This window comes from Betta splendens, chromosome 17 (genome assembly GCF_900634795.4).
Source record: "Betta splendens chromosome 17, fBetSpl5.4, whole genome shotgun sequence".
In the NCBI taxonomy this organism is placed as follows: Eukaryota; Metazoa; Chordata; class Actinopteri; order Anabantiformes; family Osphronemidae; genus Betta; species Betta splendens.
The window spans coordinates 13,657,325-13,680,790 of NC_040897.2; the positions used below are offsets into that span (position 1 = coordinate 13,657,325).

The following is a 23,466-nucleotide window of genomic DNA, read 5'->3' on the forward strand; positions in this document are numbered from 1 at the left end:
ACTGTTCATTGCTCTGCTTGTTAAAAGTCCATTGCAGCAGCATGTTGTGTTTTGATTATTTTTCCTCTGGTCATTCCCCATCATTTTTTTCTTTTGGTTGGTTTGAATAAGTTTTTGATTAAGTTAGACGCATGAAGTGTATGACTGCTTTGTAAGTGTTGTTTTAAATTAGGTTTTGGTTTTGTGTGTTACCTCTGGACTGATGAACTGACATATTTTACACTGCAGCTGTTTACTTCTGAAATATTATTATTCCAGACGTGAGCCGAGGCTAAAGATGACCAGCTCTATATAGAAACTTTATGCATACTGTTATTTCAGTTTCTGCATAGTTTATACTCGGGGCAGTGCTGAGGAGTTTATTATAAAACAAAACAAGGTGAGGTCTGTAATGGAGTCTAACAGGTCAATATTATGCTAAGACTTTCAATAAAAAAAATCATGTTGTATAAAAACAGCTCCAACATTGCAGCTTCAGTCCTACTTACTGAAATTAAAGGGTTGTTTAGGAATTCATCCCATTTGATGAACATAATAATGTTGTTGTGCATAGCAGTGGCTTTAAACACAGTGCTGACATTGGCTGTAACATCCATAACTTTGGTGACAGACATAAGCTGCAGCTCTAAAGCGATTTGACAGGCGCCGTTATGAAGCCCCAGAGTTTCTGCAGTAATGTGTGAACACCAGTCAGCACTGTCGAGCTCTTGTTCACACACTTGCACATCTATGACCAGTTTATTGCTTTTCGCCGCATACTGCAAGAGGCAGGAAACGACGTGGGGGATGAATTACGGCAACAAAAAAAATGACACGTTTTATTCGTTGCGAAAATGCAGCAACGTGATTGTGTGGCCTGACAAGGTGTAGCCGCCTGTCTCTCAGTCCAGAGGAAGCATCCTGTTCCACAGAGGAAGCGTTTTTGTATGCAGCAAAGGAGGAAAGAGGCACCCTCAAATTTACTATATTACATTATCAAATTTATCACTTCCATTATGTGTGCAAATGATTCGTGAATCCCAGCAGCCAGCAAAGTGCCGGGAAATATATTTTTAGTGCAAGACAGAAGATGTACAGTAAATGGAATAAGGAACACAGTAGGGAAATCCTAAAGTACTTCAGTTTGTATGCGATAAATCCAGCTAGAGACGTGTTCCTCTAGTACATGATTCACAATAAACAACATTATTGATTAATTAACTGAACTGTCGCCTCAAAGTTTTGACTGCTATACAAAAAAGCATCCACACTTTTGATCTACGTTTGCTTGTGTCTTAGTTCGTGTTTGTTTAGTTCCTGTTTCGTTTTTTCGTTGCTTTTTTTTTTTTACTTGATCCATGTCCCTTTCGTGTGGTTCTGCTCCCCTCCCCCTGCAGCCCCCTCCGCACCCCCCCAAGAGGTACACCTGCTCAGCCTGAGCTCCACCAGCCTCAAGGTGAGTTGGGTGGCGCCGCCCGCCGCCAGCCGCCACGGCGCCATAGTGCGCTACACGGTCAGCTACCAGGCCCCGGCCGGGGAGGACGCGGAGCGGCACGAGATGACGGGCATCGGGGCCGATGCCACCAGCTATGTGCTGGAGGGCCTGGAAAAGTGGACTGAGTATCAGGTGTGGGTGAGGGCGCACACTGACGTGGGCCCAGGCCCCGAGAGTTCCCCAGTGAAGATGAGAACCAGAGAGGATGGTAGGTTGACACCTCCCCTGAAGCGGAGTTCTCTCAGCCGCTCTCATCTCTCTGGCTCGGGGCTGCTTGTCACTAGTTTCCTTCACTGTTTTAAACTTCTACTGCACATTTCTCTTCTGAGTTCATGAGACGCCAGTGGTCTCTCTTTCCCTCTTTCTGACTTACTCTAATAATTCTACCACTTTGATTCTGTGACAGGTTATGACTTATCACCTCCTGGCCTCATCTCTGCACCACCTTCTCCCGCTCTCACAGTTTAAATGCCTTTTTGTCTTCTCTCTTCTGTTCTGAGGAAAAGAAGTAGAGCAGACATCTAAGTCTATGTTCACCAGTTCCACTCCTCATCGCTCTGCATCACTTTTCCTTTTTTCTTGCCCGCTTGTCGGCTTTGTTTGCAGTGCGATAGAGAGCGGGTGCTCCTCAGAGAGTGCTGTCTATAATTAATGTGTTTGAAGTTTGCTGCAACACAGCTAATTTCATACTGAAATTAAGGGCATTATAGACCACATGGTGTCCTGCAGAGGGTGTTTTGGGGACATAGTTATAAAAAGGACTGATCTGAGTAGAGATAATTTTGATTCATGGCCATTTTTAGTATCGTTTTGTCTTACAGGGCACTTAAGTCTGTAAAAAAACTCCAGAGTCATTATTTTGATAGTTTTTGGCTCCACGTTACAAACATTCAGGAAAATCGCCGCTTTGACTTTTTTGCTCCTGCTTGTTCCTTTTACTGCCTGTCTGTCACCACTTGTCTCACTCGCATTCTCCCTCCCCCTGCCCTTGTTTTCTGGTTCATAGTGCCCGGAGCCCCCCCCAGGAAACTGGAGGCTGAGGCCATAAACTCCACCGCCATTCGCGTCACCTGGAAGCCGCCCCTGCAGGGCAAGCAGAACGGTCAGATTCGAGGCTACCAAGTCATCTTCTCCCGGCTTGAGAACGGCGAGCCTCGGGGCCAGCCGAGCATCGTGGACGTGGCTCTGCCAGAGGCGCAGGTACTGGGGGAAGTCTCGCTCCTGTCCTGTCTCGCTGTCTCTCTTCCACTGTCTGTAATTGTCCTGTGTGCATTTCCCATTATTTCCATTCTCCACCGCTCCCCTGTTGCCTTCCTTTCTCTCAGTTCACACTTAATTTCCCCCATGCTGAGTGACACACATTAAATTTGTCTTTGTGTCGACTGCAGTTGCCGCACCACCCCCCACCCCACCTGTTTTTCCATCTTTCTCTACATGTGACATTTGACTATAAATTGGTACCCTGCTCCCACAGCTTTGGATTAGCTGTCGAAACAGGATCCATTCTAATTCTACAGTAATAGCTATTAAATATTTTATATGTCTTACATCAGGATGGGGCTTAGTGGAATCAATGCACCTCTCTCTGCAGATTTAGCACTAACACACATGCACTGCCTTGTTACTATGTTTATAAATTAGCGTTATTTTCTTGACACTGCTCTTTACGCATTAATGCAGGCTTCTTCAAATCGCCCAAAGCTGTGCGACACTGTGAGATGGATGCGAGATTGTAATCCTTAAGAGGGATTCAAAGATTCATGAATATCTTAAAACCAGACACCCCGCTCTCACTTTTCCCTCCTCTCTGTAAGAGGAGACCTTCTTATGATTCTTTGCCGGGAGCACGAACACGCTTTCGCTCACACCCTCGATGGCCTCCAACAAAAACATCTAATTTGAACAAGTAAACGCTCCCTGGCCGCAGGAACGCCACGGCGAATCTGCACAGCCTTGAATGTGTCTCTGAGCAGCATTTGTTGATAAATGCTCAGCAGCAGCATTTAGGGAGACCAGCAGGTTGCTGGTTCCGTTCCCAGGCAGTGCACAGTGCTGTGCCCTTGAGTGCAGCGATTAACCCTCATTTGCTTTGGCAAACACCCTGCTGTCTTAAGTCTTATCATTGCAGAGGAGAATTCACTGTCTAAGTCACCTTGATGTAATTTGTCAAATGTGCTACATCCCCAGTGATAAGTAGGAGCTTGTAGAGCGAAAGTGTAAAAGGACATTTAGCACCACATACATAATGAATCATATTTTGCGGATGGCGGCTCATCCACGTGGCCCTGCTCACATGGGATTCTCTAACATTTTGTAAGCATAAAATTAACATTAAATTAATTGTGCGGCCGAATAACTGGAACGGAGAGCGGCGCGTTATCATCTCGCGGAGCCGTGTCTCTACATGTGGCTGCAGCAACAGTCTATTTCCAACTCCCGAATGCAGCAGCACCTTTGTTTTCCAGCATTAGTTTCTGGCAGCTGTTACTGACACGTCATTGTTATCTGACTGTGTGCCGCAGTGGTTGACGGCCCGGACAGCATCATTTGGTCTGGGAGGACGGGAAAACAAGGTGACTGCTTGTCCTCCTGGACGCGTTTCCTCCGTGTCGACATGTTCTGCGTGACTTTGTTTTGCTTTATGAAAACTGAACTGAAAATGACCCTACTTGTTGTGCAAACAATACTCCCAGCCGCGTCTCATTTGTGCCAGCTCCACACAATAAACACAAAGACACACTGCAATTTGGCGCTGAGGACGGCTCTCATGTTCCAGCTTGGTGTCCAGGACACCTCTTAAACTCGCCGTCTCCTCCCTGCCAGAACCTGAATTTCTTCTCCCTCCTCCCATGTTTTTGCCTCTCCACTTCCCTTTCTTCCATGGCCTCGTTTTGCACTCTCTCGCCTGAGAAGGCGGTTGAGTAATTTCCAGAGACTTGCGTGCAGGTCGGTTACCCTTGATTGAGTCATCTCAACAGATTGTTTTCTGAGACAGCGCTGCGTCGCCAACCTGCGAGGACCTGCCCGGACCACACAGTCAGCCGACGCTCCCTCGTCCCCGTTCGTCCGACTGGTTTCAGAACAAGCCTTCCTTTTGTTTCGCACTTTTCCATTCACGCGCCCCAAGAAGTAGTGGAAAAACAACAAGTCCGATAACATGAGCAAACATGTGCGCTGTTTACATCAGGCATGTACTGTAGTAGGCGTTCCAGCTGGCTGGGAAGAGTTCATGACTCATCCTGGGCTCATGCAAATCCCTCAAACACACACCTGTAATTGATGATGAATAAAAGGAGAAAAACAATTTTCTTCCATCTTGGCACATCCCAAAGTGTTTCTCTCAAGAATTTGCCTAATGTGTGTGAAATCAGTTCCATAGACACCCTTTCACCTGCATTGGATGCACAATAAGCCTGCCAGGGGGAAGTAAAACCCACATTCTCCTGGGCTTTCACGGCATACCACAACCTCACCTTACACTTCAATCACAAATCCAAGCCAACTGATTGGATTGCAGTCTCTTTGAAAATTGCTATCACCTCTCCCCTTCTTTTTGTCTCTGTGCTTCTGGCTCCTTCTCTCCTCTTCACCCTCTCCCAGGGTTAGCTGAAATGCTGGGAGGAGAGCTGGGAGAGCTTGTCTGTGCGTGGGTGGTTTAAGCGCCTCTTTTCTTTTCAAGCAGGAGCCCACACAGCGCCCTCATTTCCCTGCTAAATTTAAACCAGAGGCCATGCTAACAGTGTGATGTTATCGACCCCTTTCCAACCATATTTCTATTGGGAAAGTGGTCTGAACCTGAGTGGGCAACTCCACTCCACGTAACCTGTTCCATCACGGTGCACTTCCAGCAACCTCTAGGCTCTTGTTCATATGTTTATATACAGTTCTGTATTAACCATTAGCCGCTATCTGTGCTGCTATACATTTTCTACACACGTTTACCTGCATTCAGCACTGCTTTTTCAGGTTCATTTTGTTTGACCACTCATGCATTTTTTGTGGTCTGTGTGTATTTATGTGTGCGAGTGCAGGCGGCAATGCTTCAGTGCCCCCACAGCCTTCACTGCCTCAGATTGGAGTTGAATGGGAAACGGGGAAAAAAAGAAAAAAGGAGCACCTCAGCCCGCTTCACTCCATCAATCATGACAGCTACTTCTCTTCCACATCACTCGTTCCCCCCCTCGTTCCCATTTTTATGGCCACACATCTCAGCCCATGTCATCACATTTGCCTCCGCCCGCCTGCAAATTATACCTATCCGTTTCCACAAACGACGCTTATCAGCAGTGATGTGTTTTCAGCTTGCGTTGGCATTCGAAATATAAATGGGGGATAATTTATAATTCTCCCGTGGATTTAACCAGAAAGCGAAAGCAGTTCCAATAGAAGGGGATTAGGCCCAAGATGAGATAGGAACTCTTGTAGACCTTAATGTGTTCACTGCTCTGTTGACATAGTGAGCGGAGTTGACGGTAAACAAATTAAGCAATTAGGCGCGTTGCGAGCTGTTATTCATGGAGTTAAGTGGCAGCTGTTCTTAAACGCTACTCTTTAGTGCCCTGATACATCGGGGAGCATGAGGCAGCAGTTTCCGATGCGCCACATGTCTCAACCAGTTGCAACTGAGACCTCGCTAATGCGGCGGCTGCATCCACAGACAGGAGGGCAGAGAAGCTGCATCCTTTGTCTTCTAAACAAGCCAGCGTCGGTTTATTCAGAGGATGACGAACACCATGCCTCCACTGCATGATGAATCAGCGGTGTGAAAGTAAGGAAAGTCTGGAGAAGGAGGCACAAAGGGACGCTTCTGAGCAGGAAGACAGACATGATGTCAAAAGAGTGAGTCACAGCGTAACTTTGGCTTTAAAGCCATTAGAAACACTTCTAGTCTTATAATTATTCAGCTCGCACCAAATTAGAAAACTGATTCAACCACGTTTCGTTAAAAAGAAAAAAGGGTGTTAAAATAGTACAGTACAATCGTTTGACACTGCGATACTGATGTTTAATTAGTGATTGTCTCATTCCCTATTAATGAAAACATTTAATTAATAATGAATATAAATAAATATTTATACTGACATGCTCTCACACTCTGAGCAGACTTGGTGCTGCTAATTGCTAATTGTTTTCGCTTCTATTGTGTCGCAGTGACACAAGAAAATTCTTTCAGATGCCACCTGTTACGATGGCTCTGCACCCAAATGATTGAATATAAACCATTTGAGTCTGTCACTCCTTATCCCTCACCTCACCCCTCGCGCCGGTATCTGTTCCCCACTTTGTCTTTCATCAGCGCTACCACTGTTATCTTTGCTGGCCCTTGTCAGCCCGGCCATCCATCAGTGAACTCCGCCGCAGCAGCTGAACTGTGGCGCGAGCTGCTGGTAAACGTCACCAGTTGTGTTCTGCATCGATTGGGTTTGATGTCACAGGGCTAGCATAGCCGCGCTGGTAATAGGATTTCATGCTCTGCAGTAACAGAGCCCTGCGGCACAAAATGGGCTTTCTCTTCCCTCAGGAATGACTTGGCCAAGCACAGTGAGCAAGGATAAGATTTTGAAAACATATTGAAATATAATGAATTAAAGTCCCCTCCTCTATTTCTGTATGCAGGGGGTAAATGCTTCACAGACTCTGCACTGGGTCCACAGAGAAACATTACCATACTGAACTGAGGTGTGATCAAGGATGAGAGAGGTTTTCATTGGATTTATAGGCAAATCACAAACAAGGCAGTGCATCATAAACAGTAATGAATATCACAACCATTGCTCAGCGCAGTTCCACAATTTGTTTCATGCCACTCAACTTGTCTGCATTTCCTCCTTTTCTTCCATCACACTCACTCTTTTCTTTTCCACCGCACGACTCTGTTGACACCTACATTCATCTGTCTTTGAGAGAAAAAAAGACCAGTGCTTTTTTTCCATGCCTGTTTTGTTGTGACTCATTTCTCTCCCCGCCTGTGTCCTGTGTCTTCTCTCCCATCAGTGGAATATTGAGGAGTCCACCGAGCATGTGAGTAGCCCTCATGTGTGCTGCTGGGTTGTCTTGCAGGGCAGGCTCTTCTCCCCTCTGCAATTTGGGGGTGTTGCGTGCGCTTGTGTGTTTGGGTTATGAGTCGCGTGTTTGTTCATGCCTGTCATACACTCTGTGTGATTCCCCGTGAAAGATCATAACCACAGCAAGAGATGCGTGCCCTAATGATTCCTGGTTTGTGTACTGTGTGTTTGTGTGCGTGATGTTCTCTTAAAAGCAGCCACAAAGCATTAGGGTTATTTCCACCGAGTTTAATATTTCTAAATTCCACCGTAAGACTAACCCATAAAGTCGGGGCATTTACTGAGATCTGAGGCACTTGCTGCAGAGAGCATGCGGTGCTTACTGTGCCCCCGTCATCATGGAGTGTACAGTGCAGTCAAAGGCTGCGTGTCACAATCCCAGTGTGATGCTGACATTAATCAGGCTCACATAACCTGCCGTCTCCCCCGCTGCGCCAGATGACATGTCTATCTGAGGGGAGGAGCTGTGTGTTTTATCAGCCCCACACATCTCTAAGATTGCCACCAGCCTTTCATGTTCCTTTCATTTGCCGTGGATGGCAGCTCACTGTTTCATGGCTGTCACGTAGACCTTTGTTATGGCTTATTACCTCCTAGATGTCATATTACACTAGCATAAATGCATAGCTACTTACTGTTCCTAGTCAGAAATTCAATAGAGGCCTGCCAGAATAATAAACACTGTTATCAGCGTTCAAACAAAAGCATGCGAGTTGTTTAAAAAGGGTTTAAAAAAATGAAGCAAAGAATTAATTGGAACAATTCGAAGACAGAATAGTGGTTTCTGAAACAAGTGGCCACCCACAATGTTTGATAGCTTTTTTTATTTGCTCATGTGTTTATCCATCAACACTGGATGATTACACTTTCTTGCTAAAGGAGCCAGCAGGGTTGGTGCAGTTCATTTTTTAAACGCGATAACAGTCAGTTAAACAGAAATCTGGTTCCACTGCACATATGGCCAGATTCCTCCAGCTACACCCACATGGCATGAGTCAGACTTGCCTCCTCTCGCTCTCGCTCCCTCCTCTTAATGTGTTGATTAACACCTGACAGACACAGAGCTAGATGCTGTCCAGAGGAAGGCATCTGTTCACAGCACCAATGTTTAGGCAATAGAACTGTGTGCCAGGTAACTATTGTAGTGTGATTAGCAACAGGCAGATGTCAGCAGCCAAAACAGGTCTTGTAGACTTGATTCTTATAATTATGGCATTCCAATATCAAATTAAATATTTTGATCTAGGCCAGTTTTAATAATCATAAGTCCACCTCAAAGAGCAGATGTGCTCAAGCAAAAACTATTTGTCTTAATAATGCTTGTTTTTCCCACTGACATTTTGTATCCTCGTGTGGATAGTGGTGTCAGGAGGCTTGCAGAGAAGAATCCGTTTCTATAACTAGTCAACTTGATAATCTCTATAATGCCCTTTGGTGCTGCTCTAAGCATTTGCTCTGAAGGAAACTTTGAAGCCATGCTTTTTCTATTTTCTGCTGAGTTTCAAAAGTGTTAATAGACCCGATTCGACCTTGCCAGAATAAAGGGAAAAGATCTCTGCTGCTGCTGAGACTGTTAAAGCCATTTTGTATGATTAAAGTAATGAGACTTCCTCCATAAAGTTAAAATGGTTTTACGATACAGTAATTTAGCATTTTCTTTCCCTGTCTCTCTTTAAGGCTAGTATGGGAGCACCAAGTGTCGCTTAAAGAGGGCGGCAGTAAAAAGCATTGTCAAACAGAGCTGGCTAATATAGGCTGTTAAATGTTCTTCTATGGTTAGCAAATTAAAACGTCATTAGTTAGAGAAACAGCATTAGGCCAAAGCCGTATAATATTCTGAGTGTATAAGAAGTTCCCAAGCTGTTCTGGCAGGAAGGCTCGTAGGCATCAGTGTATCTGTCCTTAGTGCCCCCCCTCCACCCCCCCAGTCAGCTACAGCATGTGTGCTCAAACCACAGGCGTTAATTTGTTCTCAGCATCGAGCTGGTGCTCACATCTGTGTTTATCACTGTGTGTGTGCATGTGGACATGTAAGGTGTGTGTGCATGAATACTACAGTGTGTTTTATATATATACATATATAACAGAAATACTACATTGGTGAGTATGTGCTTTCAGGTCTGTGTGTGTATTTCTGTTTACACATGGGCTTTGTTCAAGCTCAGGATATTTAATTTCAGTGTGTGTGGGTGTGTTTTTACTCAGACTGTTGCAGTCTGGTGAAGTGAGTGCCAGCACTGCAGCAGGTTACCAGCAACAGTGTGTTGCCTCAGTTGTTCTGTTTTTTTTCTGTTCCGTTACCGGTTTGTTCATCAACCATGGTGTGTCTGTGTTTTTTTGTAGCTGAATCATTCAGCCCATTTTACGATGCTGTGGACACTGTAGCTACACTTGAAGTAAATCACCTAAACTAAAACTGTAGCTTCAACGTTTAGCTTAAAGAAAGCCTCACGTTCACAGTGTAGTCATGAGTGAGCATTAGAGGCTGCAGCTCAGTGATGATCCACAGCTCCTCTGGGTATAATCTAGTGGTTATCCATGCAGCAGACAAGAACACTGACACACTGGTGATGTTCTGGTTCATGTGGTTGGTTTGTTGGTTAATGGGGTTAGTGTGTGTTTTACACTTGGATGCCGGAGGTTTTCTTGCCCAAGAAAAGTTCCTGCTCCTATTTTTGTTTGTTTGTTTGTTTTAATATGCTTAATAAAGTTTTCCGTTGAATACTTAAAATGTTTTGTTTCCTGACATAGGCAAATTGATCAAGTAACAACTGGATGACGAGGGGGATTTAATCTCGTGGTTTCTTGTGGGGCTGTGTGTCAGGGGAAAGGAGGCTTGTTTTGTTTTGTCCGATTTTTCTTTGCCACTGAGGCGGCCTCACTCAGGCTCATTGATTCCTTTTGACCTCTGACCTTGGGACTTTTCCATTTTACAGGAGGCCATCATTGGTGGATTGCAGTCTGAAACCACCTACTCTGTCACCGTAGCAGCATACACCACCAAGGGAGACGGAGCTCGCAGCAAGGCCAAAGTCATCACCACCACGGGAGCAGGTCAGTCAGTTTTGTCACGGTTATCGTGTAAAACATATGTGCTTAATGTAAAACCAGTTATAAAGTTTTAAAGCTAAAAATGACTAATAACTATTTTACTGCATATTTTTCCATTTTCTGTCGATCTTAATTCTGTTTTTAGTGCCTGGCAAACCCACCATGATGATCAGCACCACCATGGGCAATACAGCTCTGATCCAGTGGCAGCCACCTAAAGACATGGTGGGGGAGCTGATGGGCTACCAGCTGCAGTACAAGCGGACCGACGAGGACGCCTTCAATTCACGTGAGCTGAGGAAGACGGACGACCACTTCACCGTCACCGGGCTGCACAAAGGCGCCACCTACGTCTTCCGCCTCAGCGCTCGTAACCGCGCAGGCATCGGCGAGGCCTACGTCAAGGAGATCAGCACCCCAGAGGATGTGCCCTCGGGCTTCCCGCTGAACCTGCAAGTGACGGGTTTGACCCAGTCCAGCACCCAGCTGACCTGGGAGCCCCCGCTGCTGGCGGAGAGGAATGGCAAAATCACCTACTACGTGGTGGTGTATAGGGACATCAACAGTCAGCAGAACAGCACCAACCGCACAAGCGACACCCACATGACCATCCACGGCCTTAATCCTGACACCACCTACGACATACGGGTGCAGGCCTTCACCAGCAAGGGAGGGGGACCCCTCAGCCCCAGCATTCAGAGCAGGACCATGTCCAATGGTACGTAGTGCATGGCTGCATTGAAACCAGAGTTGCACTTTTAGGCTCTGTGAGAGGCCCCTTTTCTGTCTGTGTCAGTGCCAAGTCTTACTCATCTAGCACTCAGAACTGCAAAGCACTGACTTTTATTGATTTATAGGGAACTAATCTCCTTACACGCTACAGTCACATTATCATGCCTTCACCCTCCCTCCCTAAACACACAGTTAAAGCACTACCTCCTAATACATTTTCTAATCTCATAAATGTAATTTTCCCTATGTGTCAGTAATGGCTGATGTCTATTCTAAGATGCATGTTTCCACTCTCACTGCCATAAACATTAGTTAAATCAACAAGCTTTCAGCCTGTTGCATTTGTCTTGTTCTAACTGTGGTGTAATAAATGGAATAGGCCCAGGGAGATGAAGGCTATTCTCCTCTGTGTGATCTGTAACTCAGCGTGAATGAGATTGTTTATGTTGAATGCCTCCCCCCTCTCCCCCGTGATACCTTCTGACCAAACCAGACAAGTCTGAGGAACGTGTTCATATTCTTTACTGTGGCTTTGCTGTACAGCAGTGGGAAATTAAATTACACGCACAGATTACATTTCACGGTATACAGGATGCCTTACTTGAGATATTAATCCAAAGATTCTCTGCCTCTAGATTTTCCCACCCTGAACTTTGGTGTCAAGGCTGTCATGAAAACATCAGTTCTGCTCACCTGGGATTTGCCTCCAAATTACAAGTCCCAAGTACCTTTCAAGGTAAGTGGCAGCCAGATTAGACAAGTACAAAAAATTTGCCTGAAACTAATTTTATTCATTTTAATATTGAACTTCCATTAACTTAACCTACACTTCACATTAATTGCATTATACGTCTGCATGTCTACTGTAAATACATGAATATTTTCTTCACTGTTAGGTCATTAGGGACATTATTACTTAAACATCTGTTTTGAATACAGCAAAAGAACAATTGCGCTTCCATAAAAACCTGTCAGAATCATATTCTATCAATTCCCACCTCATGGTATTAGACCAAAGACAATTTAAGGTGTAAAATGACTGGATGCAGATGTGAGTATGTGTGACACTGAAAAACATGAGATGATGTGAAAGGTGAGAGGGGCTCCTCCCTCAGGGCGAAACTGCTTTTGTGCGTTGCTGTATGTGAGATGAGAGAGATTCCTGCTTTTGTTCAGGTCGTATACTTCACATGTATGGAACCCTAATCCAGAATTCCTCTTCTTGTGTTTTTTCCTACAGATTCTGTACAACCAACAAAGCGTGGAGGTGCAGGGAAACCTGAAGAGAAAGCTGATCACCCAGCTGCAGCCAGACACAGAATACTCTTTTGTCCTGACGAGCAGAGGCAACATTGCTGGAGGTCTGCAGCAGCAGGTGTCCATCCGCACTGCCCCCGACCTGATCCAGACCAAGCCCACCAAACATCAGGCACAGGGCGACAAGCTGACCATTAAACTGCCCAATGTCCAGACGAGCACACGTGTCAGGTCAGTGCTGACGCGTCAAGTCATGCAAGTTTATCACCATTTTAAGTAGTTAATTTACAAACCGTGACTTAAATGTAGGGCAGGTTCAAAATATAATGAGAACATAAAAGGAACACTATAAAGAATAAAATAATGAGAGAATAAAAAAATGAAACCAAAGACGAGCTTGTGAGTTTCCTGGATTTTGGGGCATAACTCCTGAGATGCTGAACACACACACAAACACACACACACACACACACACACACAGACACACACACACACACAAACACACACACACACACACACCGTCCGTGTGTGTGTGTATCTGAACCTATTTTGGAACTTAAAAACTGCAGCTTTTGGCAACTTTATGACACAGCGTCTGATGATAATCGAGACTTTCAACATCAGGACAAGCTGTATTATCTTTTGACTCAAATTGTTAGGAGCAGAATTAGACCTGACCCCGACAAGTAAAACCTTTTCTTCACACACACACACACACACACACACACACACACTAAAGACTCATCTAAGTCGGGTGAGTGCATAGGGTTGATTGGTAAAAAGATTACAGGGCTGTCAGGTCTGGCCAAGCTCCAGTACAGATTGACAGGCAAAGAGCACAGGTGATTGGGGATGGGAGAGTGATGTGTGAGGGAGCGAGAGGTGGGGGCGGTGAGGAGTCTCGTTACACATGTCTTCTCCCACTCCCAGACTTGACTGACTGTTGAATCACAGACTTGAGGCCTGAAGAGAAGCTACTGCTCTCACAGTCAGTGGCAGTGATTTTACAAGTTGTTGTACGCTGCAGCGGGGGAAAAACTTGAGCTGAGCTGAGAACAGGCAGGTTGGAGGAGAACACAAAACGCCAGCATGTAAATGAAAATAGACAGATGTTTGTACTCTAAGCATGCACCTCCGTTCCTTACCAAGTCCTTAGTTTGACCCTAAACTCAGAGATTTTTTAATGTCGTTCTATTTTGAGCGTCTATAATGGTAGCAGTGTAAGAACACACGTACTGTAGCCGGTCCTATTAACCTAAAGAATCCTACCGGGATCCACGGCGCTGACGGCTCCTCTCGCTGGGATGGTGTTTTCCTGTACACATGGCAGATGTTCTGAGTAATTAGCCATTAACTGGAGACCGTGGTGCCAATCTGCTGGTGTTTGACCTTGCTTGGATCTGCTCATGTAGCATTCAAGCCTCGACTTCAGCCCAGCAAAAAAAACAAAACACAGGCCTTCCTACAGCAAATGTGTTGACAGTTAGGAACATGCTTGGCCCACTTGAGTCTCAAAGCCCCAGTGTGTCTTAACACAGGCGTTATTGTTCTTGGCAGGTGGTACTACATCGTGGTGGTGCCGGTGTCCCCGTCAACGCGGCGGTGGAAGAATCCAGACGAAATGGATTTGGACGAGGTGAGTGCCAGCCGGTGTCTGATTGGCTAATGTGCCAGGTCAGGGTTTGTGGAGAGCATCACCTGTTCCCACTGAGGAGGAAGTTACTGCTTGTTACTAATTAGCCGTACCCTCCTGGGCTAGGGGGGGGGGGGTGGTATGACAGGCTACGGAGAATTAAAACAATGAGTCACTTGATCACATGGGGAGTGTCCCGATTGGGTGCCAGATCTGCTGCTGACGGTACCCATCTGCTGAATTCAACACTGATTGTGCGAAGATAATTAGAATCTCATATTCAGCAGCTAATAAGAAAGCATATTAATATTTAAAATTAGTTTGTCTATGACTTATATAGGATCATATTTAGGAGTTCTTCCATTTTTAGTTTCTCTAGTCAGGTTTGGGCGACTCTAAACACAATTTTTTATAAGATATTTAAATTGGTAAAAAGATTTATGACTGCTTTATTATTCTATTGAATAAAGGTCTCCTTTGTCCATGAGGGAATTCAAACTAAATGACGTGCCTAAATATTAATAGCATCATTTTTAAGTAAACTGCAAGGCTCGCTGGTTTGTATCGCTATTGTTCAAGCTCCCTGTAGAAATAACAGAACAGATCAACAGAGAGAGAGAGATGGGACTCCCTGAGTCATTAAACACTGAGCAGGCCATTGTCTCCTCCCTCTGACATAATGATTTAATAAAGCTACATCTGGAGGAGCACACGAGACGTCACTGACAGAAAACAAAATGCTGCTGGAAACACAATGCCGCAGTGCTGTGTGCTCCTGCTCATTTATTAACCAGGTTGGCAGTCATGCTGAGATTGTTTGCTGGAGCAAGCGCTAATTGCTCACTTCGTAGCTCAGCAGCACTGTTTGCAAAGTTATATTAGTGGGCAAAGGGCATTTTAGCTGTGAGGAATCATTATCTCTTATTTGGAGCCAGGGTATTAACTGGACCTGGGCAACACAGAATAGTGTGTGTGTGTGTAGAGTCTGTATTTGGGGATTTTATCAATTGATCTTTGAGCATTTATTCACTTTATTGCACATAAATTATTTAGGATTCTATTTCCCCACATTAAATTTTACTGGCCCCCATGTCTCCATATAATAAGGTAGGTTTCCTTAGATTTCGTCTTTTCTTCCTCCTCCTTTAAAAAGAGATGATGGCTTGTCCTTCTGCACATTTGATTCGTTACCAGACATTAACCTTCGCCCTCTGCGTTTTCACAGTTGCTCAAGTCAAGCGAAGGCCCCGTCTTGAGGCGCAAGCGTCATCTGGATTCCTCCAAGCCTTACATAGCTGCCAAACTGGCTGCACTGCCAGCAAGCTTCACCCTGGGAGACGAGAAGAGGTACAACGGCTTCTACAACAGGCCCCTGACCAGTCAGCAGGAGTATCTCTGCTTCGTTCTGGCCGTGCTCCGGAATGAAGGCGCAGACAGCACCTCTAACTATGTAAGACACACACACAAGCACGTTGAATCAAGTTTCCATTTTGTAAATAAGATCATTGGGATTTGTTATATTAAAACTGAATTTATAGGAGCCTTCCACCCGTCTCTAGGCTATAACCACGCTGCCCTAGGATTTTTTAAAATGCCAATGGCAAGCCCATTTGTAGTTTTTACTGCCACTTACCCTTCAACGCAGGCGGCTCTAAAAGTCATTGCAGCTTGTCCTGACACCTCCCTCATCAGTTAGCAGTGGTATCAGGGATGCAGCCTTCCAGGCCCAGTGCAGCCTGCTTTGGGAGAGATATACAAGGCTCTTGGCTTTCTAACTAGATGTTTTCATGCACTCGTTGAACAGTGTGCACACTGAGGTCCATGGGATGGTCTGGAGTAAACTTCACTGCAGGAGGAACGAGAGTGTACGATTGCTTTGGGCTCCTTCCCTACCCGGGACATGCATATTCAGGAGCTGGGCTCTGGCTGCAAAGAGCCAATGCTTCATGTCCGAAACCAAATCCCAGACTTTTCACCTGTGTCTGGCTCTTCTCTCCCTCTCCCTCCTCTCATCTCGCTTTCTTTCGCTTTCTCCCGGCTTCTCTGTCTCTTCCTCTCTCCATCTCTCGCTACCATGAAGAGAGCAGGGGAGATTGATTAGTGCAGCTGGAGTTAAGCGGGAGACGAGGGCCCGGTCACAGGGCCTAGGGAGTCTGTAAAGCAGGCCTGATTCCCTTGAAATACAGCTTTAAATGTCCCAAAAGCCCCCTACCTTTGTAATCCCCCACTTTTTCACTGTGAGAAGGAAAGGGAGGTGCAACAGAGTCTATAGTGGGCAGCCATGATACACTTCAAAGGGGATGCTTAAACCCTGTGGCTTCACAACACTCTCACAGCACCTGCCAGACACACTGAGTTGGATAAGTGGCCCTCAAGATCTGTCACTTTCTGTGTTCTTCCCCTCCCTAAACTAGCATCATCCCCCCTTTAAACTTAGTTTAACTTACACACACTTCACTCACTGCAGCTTTCTTGTACCTTTTTACTCACGTGTGAACTGACAGTAGCAGTTTTTCAGCACATTTGCATACGACGACGACTTCAGACTGTGACGCGGATTAGAGCGCTGAAACTAATTACGACCAAGTCTGATTAAAACTGAAAACTAAAACAAATCTGACAAATAAAAATGGAACAAAATCAGACATGTGCCCACAGAAAGGGGAGGAACTGTCAGTTTCTTACAGCAGAGCATGTCCCCTCACTGAACCGTAAGTTTGAATGCTTGGGCAGGAAAAGAAATCTCTCCAGGCTCTAGTGACACAAATTCGATTCAGATATACAGTAGGGAACAGGAAGTGGCTGACCTACTTGATTAAACACTCCAAATACTTACCAAAGTATTTCAGTGAAACACCTTGATATTTAAAATGATTTTCCAGCAACCATTTTTTTTCTCTTTACATATGTGTATGTATGCATAAACACGCTGAAGTCTGAGGCAACAGGCCGTCATTGATTGCCACACAATTCCCCCAACTGATACCACAGGAATGCTTGTTTTTGTCACCCCCACCGCAGCACTTGCAAACATTTATTACCAAATCCAAAGGGCGGCACGAGGTAAAGCATGAAGCGGGATCGAGCGTTTGGCAGAAGCTGCCTCGAGCAGGATCTTCACCCGACCCAGGAGAATAAGACAACAAGTGCTGGAGTAAATGACTTGTGTCTTTACTACTCTTCCTCAGCACCACCCAAGCTCCCCCAGCGTAGATCAAACAAGACCGCCAGGGTTTAATAAGCCTTCGTATATCAATGGCCACGAGCAGCCAGCAGTGGTTAGCGGGAAGAAGAGAAAGGAAAGGAGGCAAAGGAGGATGAGAGAGAGGGAAAGAACAAGAGAGTGTGCCTTCATGTCTCCCCAGCACCCAAGGCAGATAAACAAGCCGGGGGAAGTGTGAAATGGGATGATAGATGCTGGGTGTGTATAAACAGTATCATTTAATGCGAGAAGAGAGTGAGGGAGGGAGTAGCATGAAATGCTGCGTGATGTGAGACGGGGTGGGGGGTGTTGGAGACGCTGGAAGAGAGGAAAGCCACGTTTTTTTGTCCCGTCCGGTTTGTGAATCTGGGATAAGAGGAAGTGAACTGGTGGGAGAGGAGGAGATTGCGCTAATGTGTGCTCGGCGCGTGATAAGTGAGAGGTGAGCTTGTGGCGTATTCCAATGTGTTTACCACAGTTCCCTGTTTGCAGCCACATCCAGGCATTTAAATTCCAATCACTCTCAACAAGAATTGGCTTTGTAGTACTAATTCTGTTGGTGCTCTGGGCTCATAACACCCTTAACATGGAAGACTGGCTTCTTTCGAAATGTAAAAGGCTTTGACAAACAATATCAAGAGAGAATTATGAAGAACAAGATGTTTTTTTTTCCATTTGAGAATTTAAGCATATTTTAGCCCAACTTTTCACCAGTCGTGGTAGGAATATAAAACGAATGGGATCCTCTGTTCAGCGCCGCTACGTCACGGCTCCTCGAGGCGTCTCCCTCTGGTGATACCTGCAGACATCTGGATGCTTGGTGTTCACTGAGCCACAGAGGGAATATTGCAGTTTCTGGTAGGAGAACGGAGCGCGTGAGGATAAATGGAGAGGGGAGGAAAACATTGTTGTGATGCGAGAGTTACGTTATGAAAGACAGGGGTCATCATCCACGGTAGAACAGTCCCTGCAGCCACGGTTCTGTTCCTCGCAGATAAAGACTTAAGACAGAGATTCACACATGCCGCCACTTTCTGCACCTCCACGTCTGTCTGCGCATCCCTCCTCGTCCTCAGGCCTGTCTTCTCCCACCCTCATGCTGTCTCTCACCATGTCATGCAACAATGAGGTGAGTGTGGGCTGCTCGGCTCCCCGGGGAGGCGCAGGGAGCGGCCCATACATAATGGGTGTCTTTGCATGTTTGTTTGTTTGTCTGGCGTGCGCCCCAGCGGCTTAAGCCACTTTTAGAGCAACGCGTAGCCAGAGGGATCGGCTACAAGTTGAGACCAGCACGGCGCCGCTACGTGTAATTCACACTGCGCTGAGGGAGTGACGGAGCAGCGGCTCTCTGGGGAAGTTGGGCCACAGGCCAGAGAGCGCCGGACCACTATCCCAACGCTCGCCCTCTCTGCGTCTCATACGCCCTCACCCACACCAGCCTTCTTATCTTACTCTGAGACGAGCACAATCATCTGCATATACCTCCAGGAGACAAACACAAGGCTCAGAGGAGCTTGAGAAGGGGCTCAGAAAAGCTGATGATTCAGACAAGCTCACACATTGACTTAGTCTTAACACTCATAGCGTTCCCATTCACAGATGCATACGTTTGCTGCACAGTCAATCACAGCTGGTAAATGCACTGTGTGCTAAGTCAGAGTCCGATCTCACGTTCTCATCTCTCACTGATTATTGAATTAAACATTAATATAGCATCTACTGTGTTTTTAAATTCTGTCTATAGCCAACATTATTAATTTATTTATTAGCCTAAATACTTGAGAAAGTCTTTTTTTAATTATGAAAGTAATTGTGTAAAGGTTTCGGTGTTCTACGTTTCTTAAATAATTGTCAATTATTGTATTAATTGATCATTAGCCATCATTAATTAAAGATTATTACTATTCATATTCAAAATTTTAAATTCATTTTATTTTAAATTAAAATATTTTTATTCTAGACAGTACAAGTAAAGGAACATTGTTCCCGAGTGGTGTGAGATACACGTGCGTTTGCTTGACTGCCTCTATGACTCACATTCCTTCGCTCCACCGTTGCCTCATTGTGATACCAGTCTGCGAGGGCAAAGGCATTAGGAGCTGCGTGACTGAGCTTTTATCAGATATTAAGGCCGTTCAAATGGATGATCCCAGCACTTCGCCGTGACCAACAGACAAAAAGCCCCCTCTTTTTGTTAGCTCTCGCTTTTCCTCTCACTCTTCTCCCTTATCCTTCTCTGAAAGCACAGCTGCAGTCATTTGTTACACAAGGACAGAAAGATTTTTTCCCAGGATTCCCTGCAGGGCCCTATCCTGCAGCTTTTTTTTTATTTTTTATTTTTTTTGGCGCTCCCGAAGGAACAGGAAGCCTCGTGGTGTCGTCACGTCGGCTGTGTTGCTTCTCTTTGTTCCTAGATAATAGGTTCCTCCTGAAGGCACACAAAGCAGGAGAGAACTGGTCTAATGTGCCGACTGTGTGCTTCTGCATGTGAATCAAAAACGTGTGCTGCTGTAAAATGACAGTGTGACTCTTTTTACTTCCCTGCTTATCTCAGGCCTGTACCTGATATCTGAGCTGCCTGTACTTTGCACGTACGCGGCCCAAGTGAAAGTTTTTCCACGGCTTGCCCAGGAGTGGGAGAGATAACCTAACTATGTGACAGAGCGCGGGACGCTTTGAGCTCATCTCAGCTTATCTTTCCAATTAATATCTGCCTGTGTGCCGAAGAGCAGGCTGCTGTGCGGCTAATGATCCGGATTACCGCTGCCTGCCGCCTCGCCACTCCCGCCGCATGCTAGGAGCCCAATTCCCTTCGAGGTCTGTGATCTGTCACCGCTGCCCCTCTGCACATCCTCCTCCCCTGCCCGACCTGCCTCTCCCATCGTTATTCAATAGCAGGCGCGCTGAGCGCTAATGACAGATGCCTGGCGCCTCCCTCTTCCTCTTTCTCATCCGTCACCTTGCTCACCTGCCGCTGGACTGCCTCCTCTTTCAGACACTTACTGCGTCGCGTCCCCTCCACCGACACGCGCCTCCCTCCCTCCCCTTCCCTCTGTCATTTGTAGATGAAGGAGCAGGGAGATGTCTCATTTACAATCAAGGTGGAAGCGCACCCTCGCAGTCACCTCCTCCTCTTCCGTCATGGTGTGAACACTAATGAAGAAGAGATGAGTCCTCTCCTGTGCCCCCATTTATCTCGGCGGCTAAGGGACATGCACACTCACCCATGCCTCTCTGTCTCTACCGCTCACACTCTCCTGTCATCAGCAGTTGCCCTTACCTCTAATGTGATGCAATGCTTTAAAAATGCCATAATAACTTCGTTGGCAAAGATGGCTGTTGATTGTAGGAAATTGTATTCTTTACCCTGCTTTTCATTGTCTCTAATTTTAAGTTTATGACCTGAAATTGCCTTTGTTGCTTCATTTTGATTATCATAATGATATTTAAAAATAGTAATTGCAAGTCTTCACCTAAGCAGCAGCAAAGTTATGTTCATCTAAACCTAAAACTGTGTTGCACTTTCCTGTCTTTTCCTCTTCAGATGACCTTCTCAGCCAGCCCTTACTCGGATCCAATCCCAGGACCAGAACCTATTTCTCAGGAGAAACCTGAAATGTTGTGGGTCATGGGCCCGGTGTTGGCCGTGGTCCTCATCATCATCATCGTCATCGCCATCCTGCTGTTCAAGAAGTAAGAAGCTGTGCATGCTCCATTCTTCAGTCATAATGTTCTGTGTTTGCTTGAGGTTAAACTGCAGCGACACTGCAGTGTTTATAGGTTTCTGTCGGTTGCATCAGGAATGGTAATGAGACATGCTCTTCTCTGCCACACTTGCACCAAGCTGCTCTCACACCAACCTGTAACATCCAATTTCCTTACCCTAATATATAGTGTAACAGAAGGTTCCCAAGGTTTACCCTATTTCTAACAGCGATGTCAGGTGTCTGTTGAAATGGCCTCTTCTGTAATGAAGCGAGAGCTCAGCTCAGCTGTCAAGAACCAGTGGGCAACTACTTGTCTCTTACAGGTGCTCCAGGTCTGACCACGTTGACATACATCTACCATGTTCACGTAATTAAGATGTCAATTAAAACGATAATCATGAGGCACATCCATAAATATGACATCAAATATAACTATTTATACGGTTTGATTGTTTGGACCGGGTGAAGATACCACCTACAAGCCATAAATTACCTGCTTGGCCTTCTCCTGATTAAGTCCCTGTCCTATCTTCTCTTTCTCTTGATGAGTCTATTACAGCTTCCCCATTTCATATTATACCTATTCTCCACCTGCCATCCACAGCCTTGCACACTGCTGTGCGGCTGCCGTCTTCAGCCAACTTAGAAAGGGACTGGTTAATAATAGGCCTCGAGACAGCTCACAGCCGAGCAGCACATCCTCTGTCTGGAGGCCCTTTTTCCTCGTAGACTCGGATTGACAGGAGGGACTGTGGGGGGATGGTGTGTGCCCTTTTCACTGGGAACTGGCAGTAAATGTGCACAGGGAATAATCTCACCGTAGCTGGGGTCCGTAATGTAACCTGCATAACCGCCAAGACCAACAGCAGCAGTGATAAAGTTCTACTCAAAGTCCCTAGTGAGCGCTAAAATTAACCTCTCTGCGATGTGTTTAAGCTGTATTGAATTTTTGGAAGAACTCTATTTAACCTTAGCTTCCTTTTATTTTAAGGCCCACATGGGTACCAGTTATGTATTAATGCATCCACCCTTTCTTTTTGCCCTCCGTCAATGCAGCAAACAGGAAAGGTGGGTACTGTCGCTGTTACTGTACGTCAGCCACAAATCCATGTCCCACCACCCAAGCCCCTCATCTGTGTTAGTGGTGTTCATCAGCTCGTCAGAATTGCAGAGTCAGCTTCCTCTCCGTTTCAATCTGCTTAACAAAGTGAAAGATCAACATGTTTAAATTGGTTCTAATCTGATGTGCACAGTTGTGCACAATCCACCAGACACGAGAAGCGGCCGACTCTGCAGGCCGTGATAACTGGGGTCAGAGGAACCCTGGGGCCATGTTCGTGTAACAGTGCATGTTCCACGTGTAGTGCAAGTGTTATCCTCAGATTGTCCTGTCTGCTGTGGCTTGTCTACGTGCTGTGTTTCATTATCCAGCCAGTGTCGGTGAACCCCTTCAAGGCTGGGCCCCATCTGAATATGCCAAGGCATCACCTGCTACTGAATAGGCCATTGTGAAGTAAAGGGCAGATGGGGAAACTGCTGAAAAGGAAATGTTCCCAAGTTTGAAGCTGACATTTTTCACCAAGACCCATACCTCTACTTGTAGCCTTTTCCCCTCTCGCTGCTTCCTCGTGTCAGGCGTATCAACAAAGGGCCCTGTTCTCCCCTCATTAAGCACAGCCCTGCACACACACACACTCACTCACACACACACACTGTGTAAGTACTGTAGTTACATTCTCACAAGTCTTACCCTTCACTTTGAGCCAGAGATGAATTACTCTTTTGAGATTGTTGCCATGTTTACTTTAACCCAGCACTAAAGTGTGGTGCAGATCGGCATGTGACTGAGTCAGAGGAAAGGTCTGTGGAGAATGGATCACACGGGCCAAACCTTTGAATCCCCTCCCCCAGTCCAGAGGTGACAACTGGAAATGGTCAGACTCGGCTCTCAGCAGGAGAGGAAGAGATGCTTGTCACAGATTAGTTGTCACGCTGCTAGCATTAGCTTAAGCCCCTGCAGTATGAGATAACAGGTGGCAGCGAGGCCCGTGCCCCAGCAGTTCAGGTGGATCGGGTTAAAGCTGTGTGCGCAACACCAGCTTTATGCATTCTCGCCACGCTGGGCTTCAACAGAGGGCCCTGCTCCTGCCTAAAATCCACGCTCACCACTTGCAAATGGAGTGCAATGAGATGTAAAATTTCCAGAGGGCACCCTGATGCTTCCTTCCGCCCATTTCCATTTGCAGTCAGAAGGCTCGTGAGTCTGCAGCTGTATTTGTGTGTGTGTGTGTGTGTGTGGTGGTGGCAGTAAAACAGGCCAGGCCGTACATCTGTGTGCCTGCTTG

At 46.0% G+C, this 23,466-nt stretch overlaps 1 protein-coding gene across 13 annotated transcripts in view; it reads left to right on the plus strand.

The window, feature by feature from the left end:
* LOC114844950 (receptor-type tyrosine-protein phosphatase F) overlaps positions 1 to 23,466 on the plus strand; it is a 129,218-nt gene that overhangs the window by 85,900 nt on the left and 19,852 nt on the right. For 5 of the 13 annotated variants that reach the window (XM_055503984.1, XM_055503987.1, XM_055503985.1 and 2 more), the window contains 10 exons: positions 1,377 to 1,682; positions 2,481 to 2,674; positions 7,469 to 7,495; positions 10,476 to 10,593; positions 10,736 to 11,308; positions 11,958 to 12,058; positions 12,563 to 12,810; positions 14,137 to 14,215; positions 15,438 to 15,662; positions 20,959 to 21,107. In XM_055503984.1, the coding sequence (XP_055359959.1) occupies positions 1,377 to 1,682; positions 2,481 to 2,674; positions 7,469 to 7,495; positions 10,476 to 10,593; positions 10,736 to 11,308; positions 11,958 to 12,058; positions 12,563 to 12,810; positions 14,137 to 14,215; positions 15,438 to 15,662; positions 20,959 to 21,107 (2,020 nt within the window). The remainder of the gene's footprint in view (positions 1 to 1,376; positions 1,683 to 2,480; positions 2,675 to 7,468; positions 7,496 to 10,475; positions 10,594 to 10,735; positions 11,309 to 11,957; positions 12,059 to 12,562; positions 12,811 to 14,136; positions 14,216 to 15,437; positions 15,663 to 20,958; positions 21,108 to 23,466) is intronic. The other 8 variants (XM_055503986.1, XM_055503988.1, XM_055503994.1 and 5 more) reach the window with 3 other exon arrangements.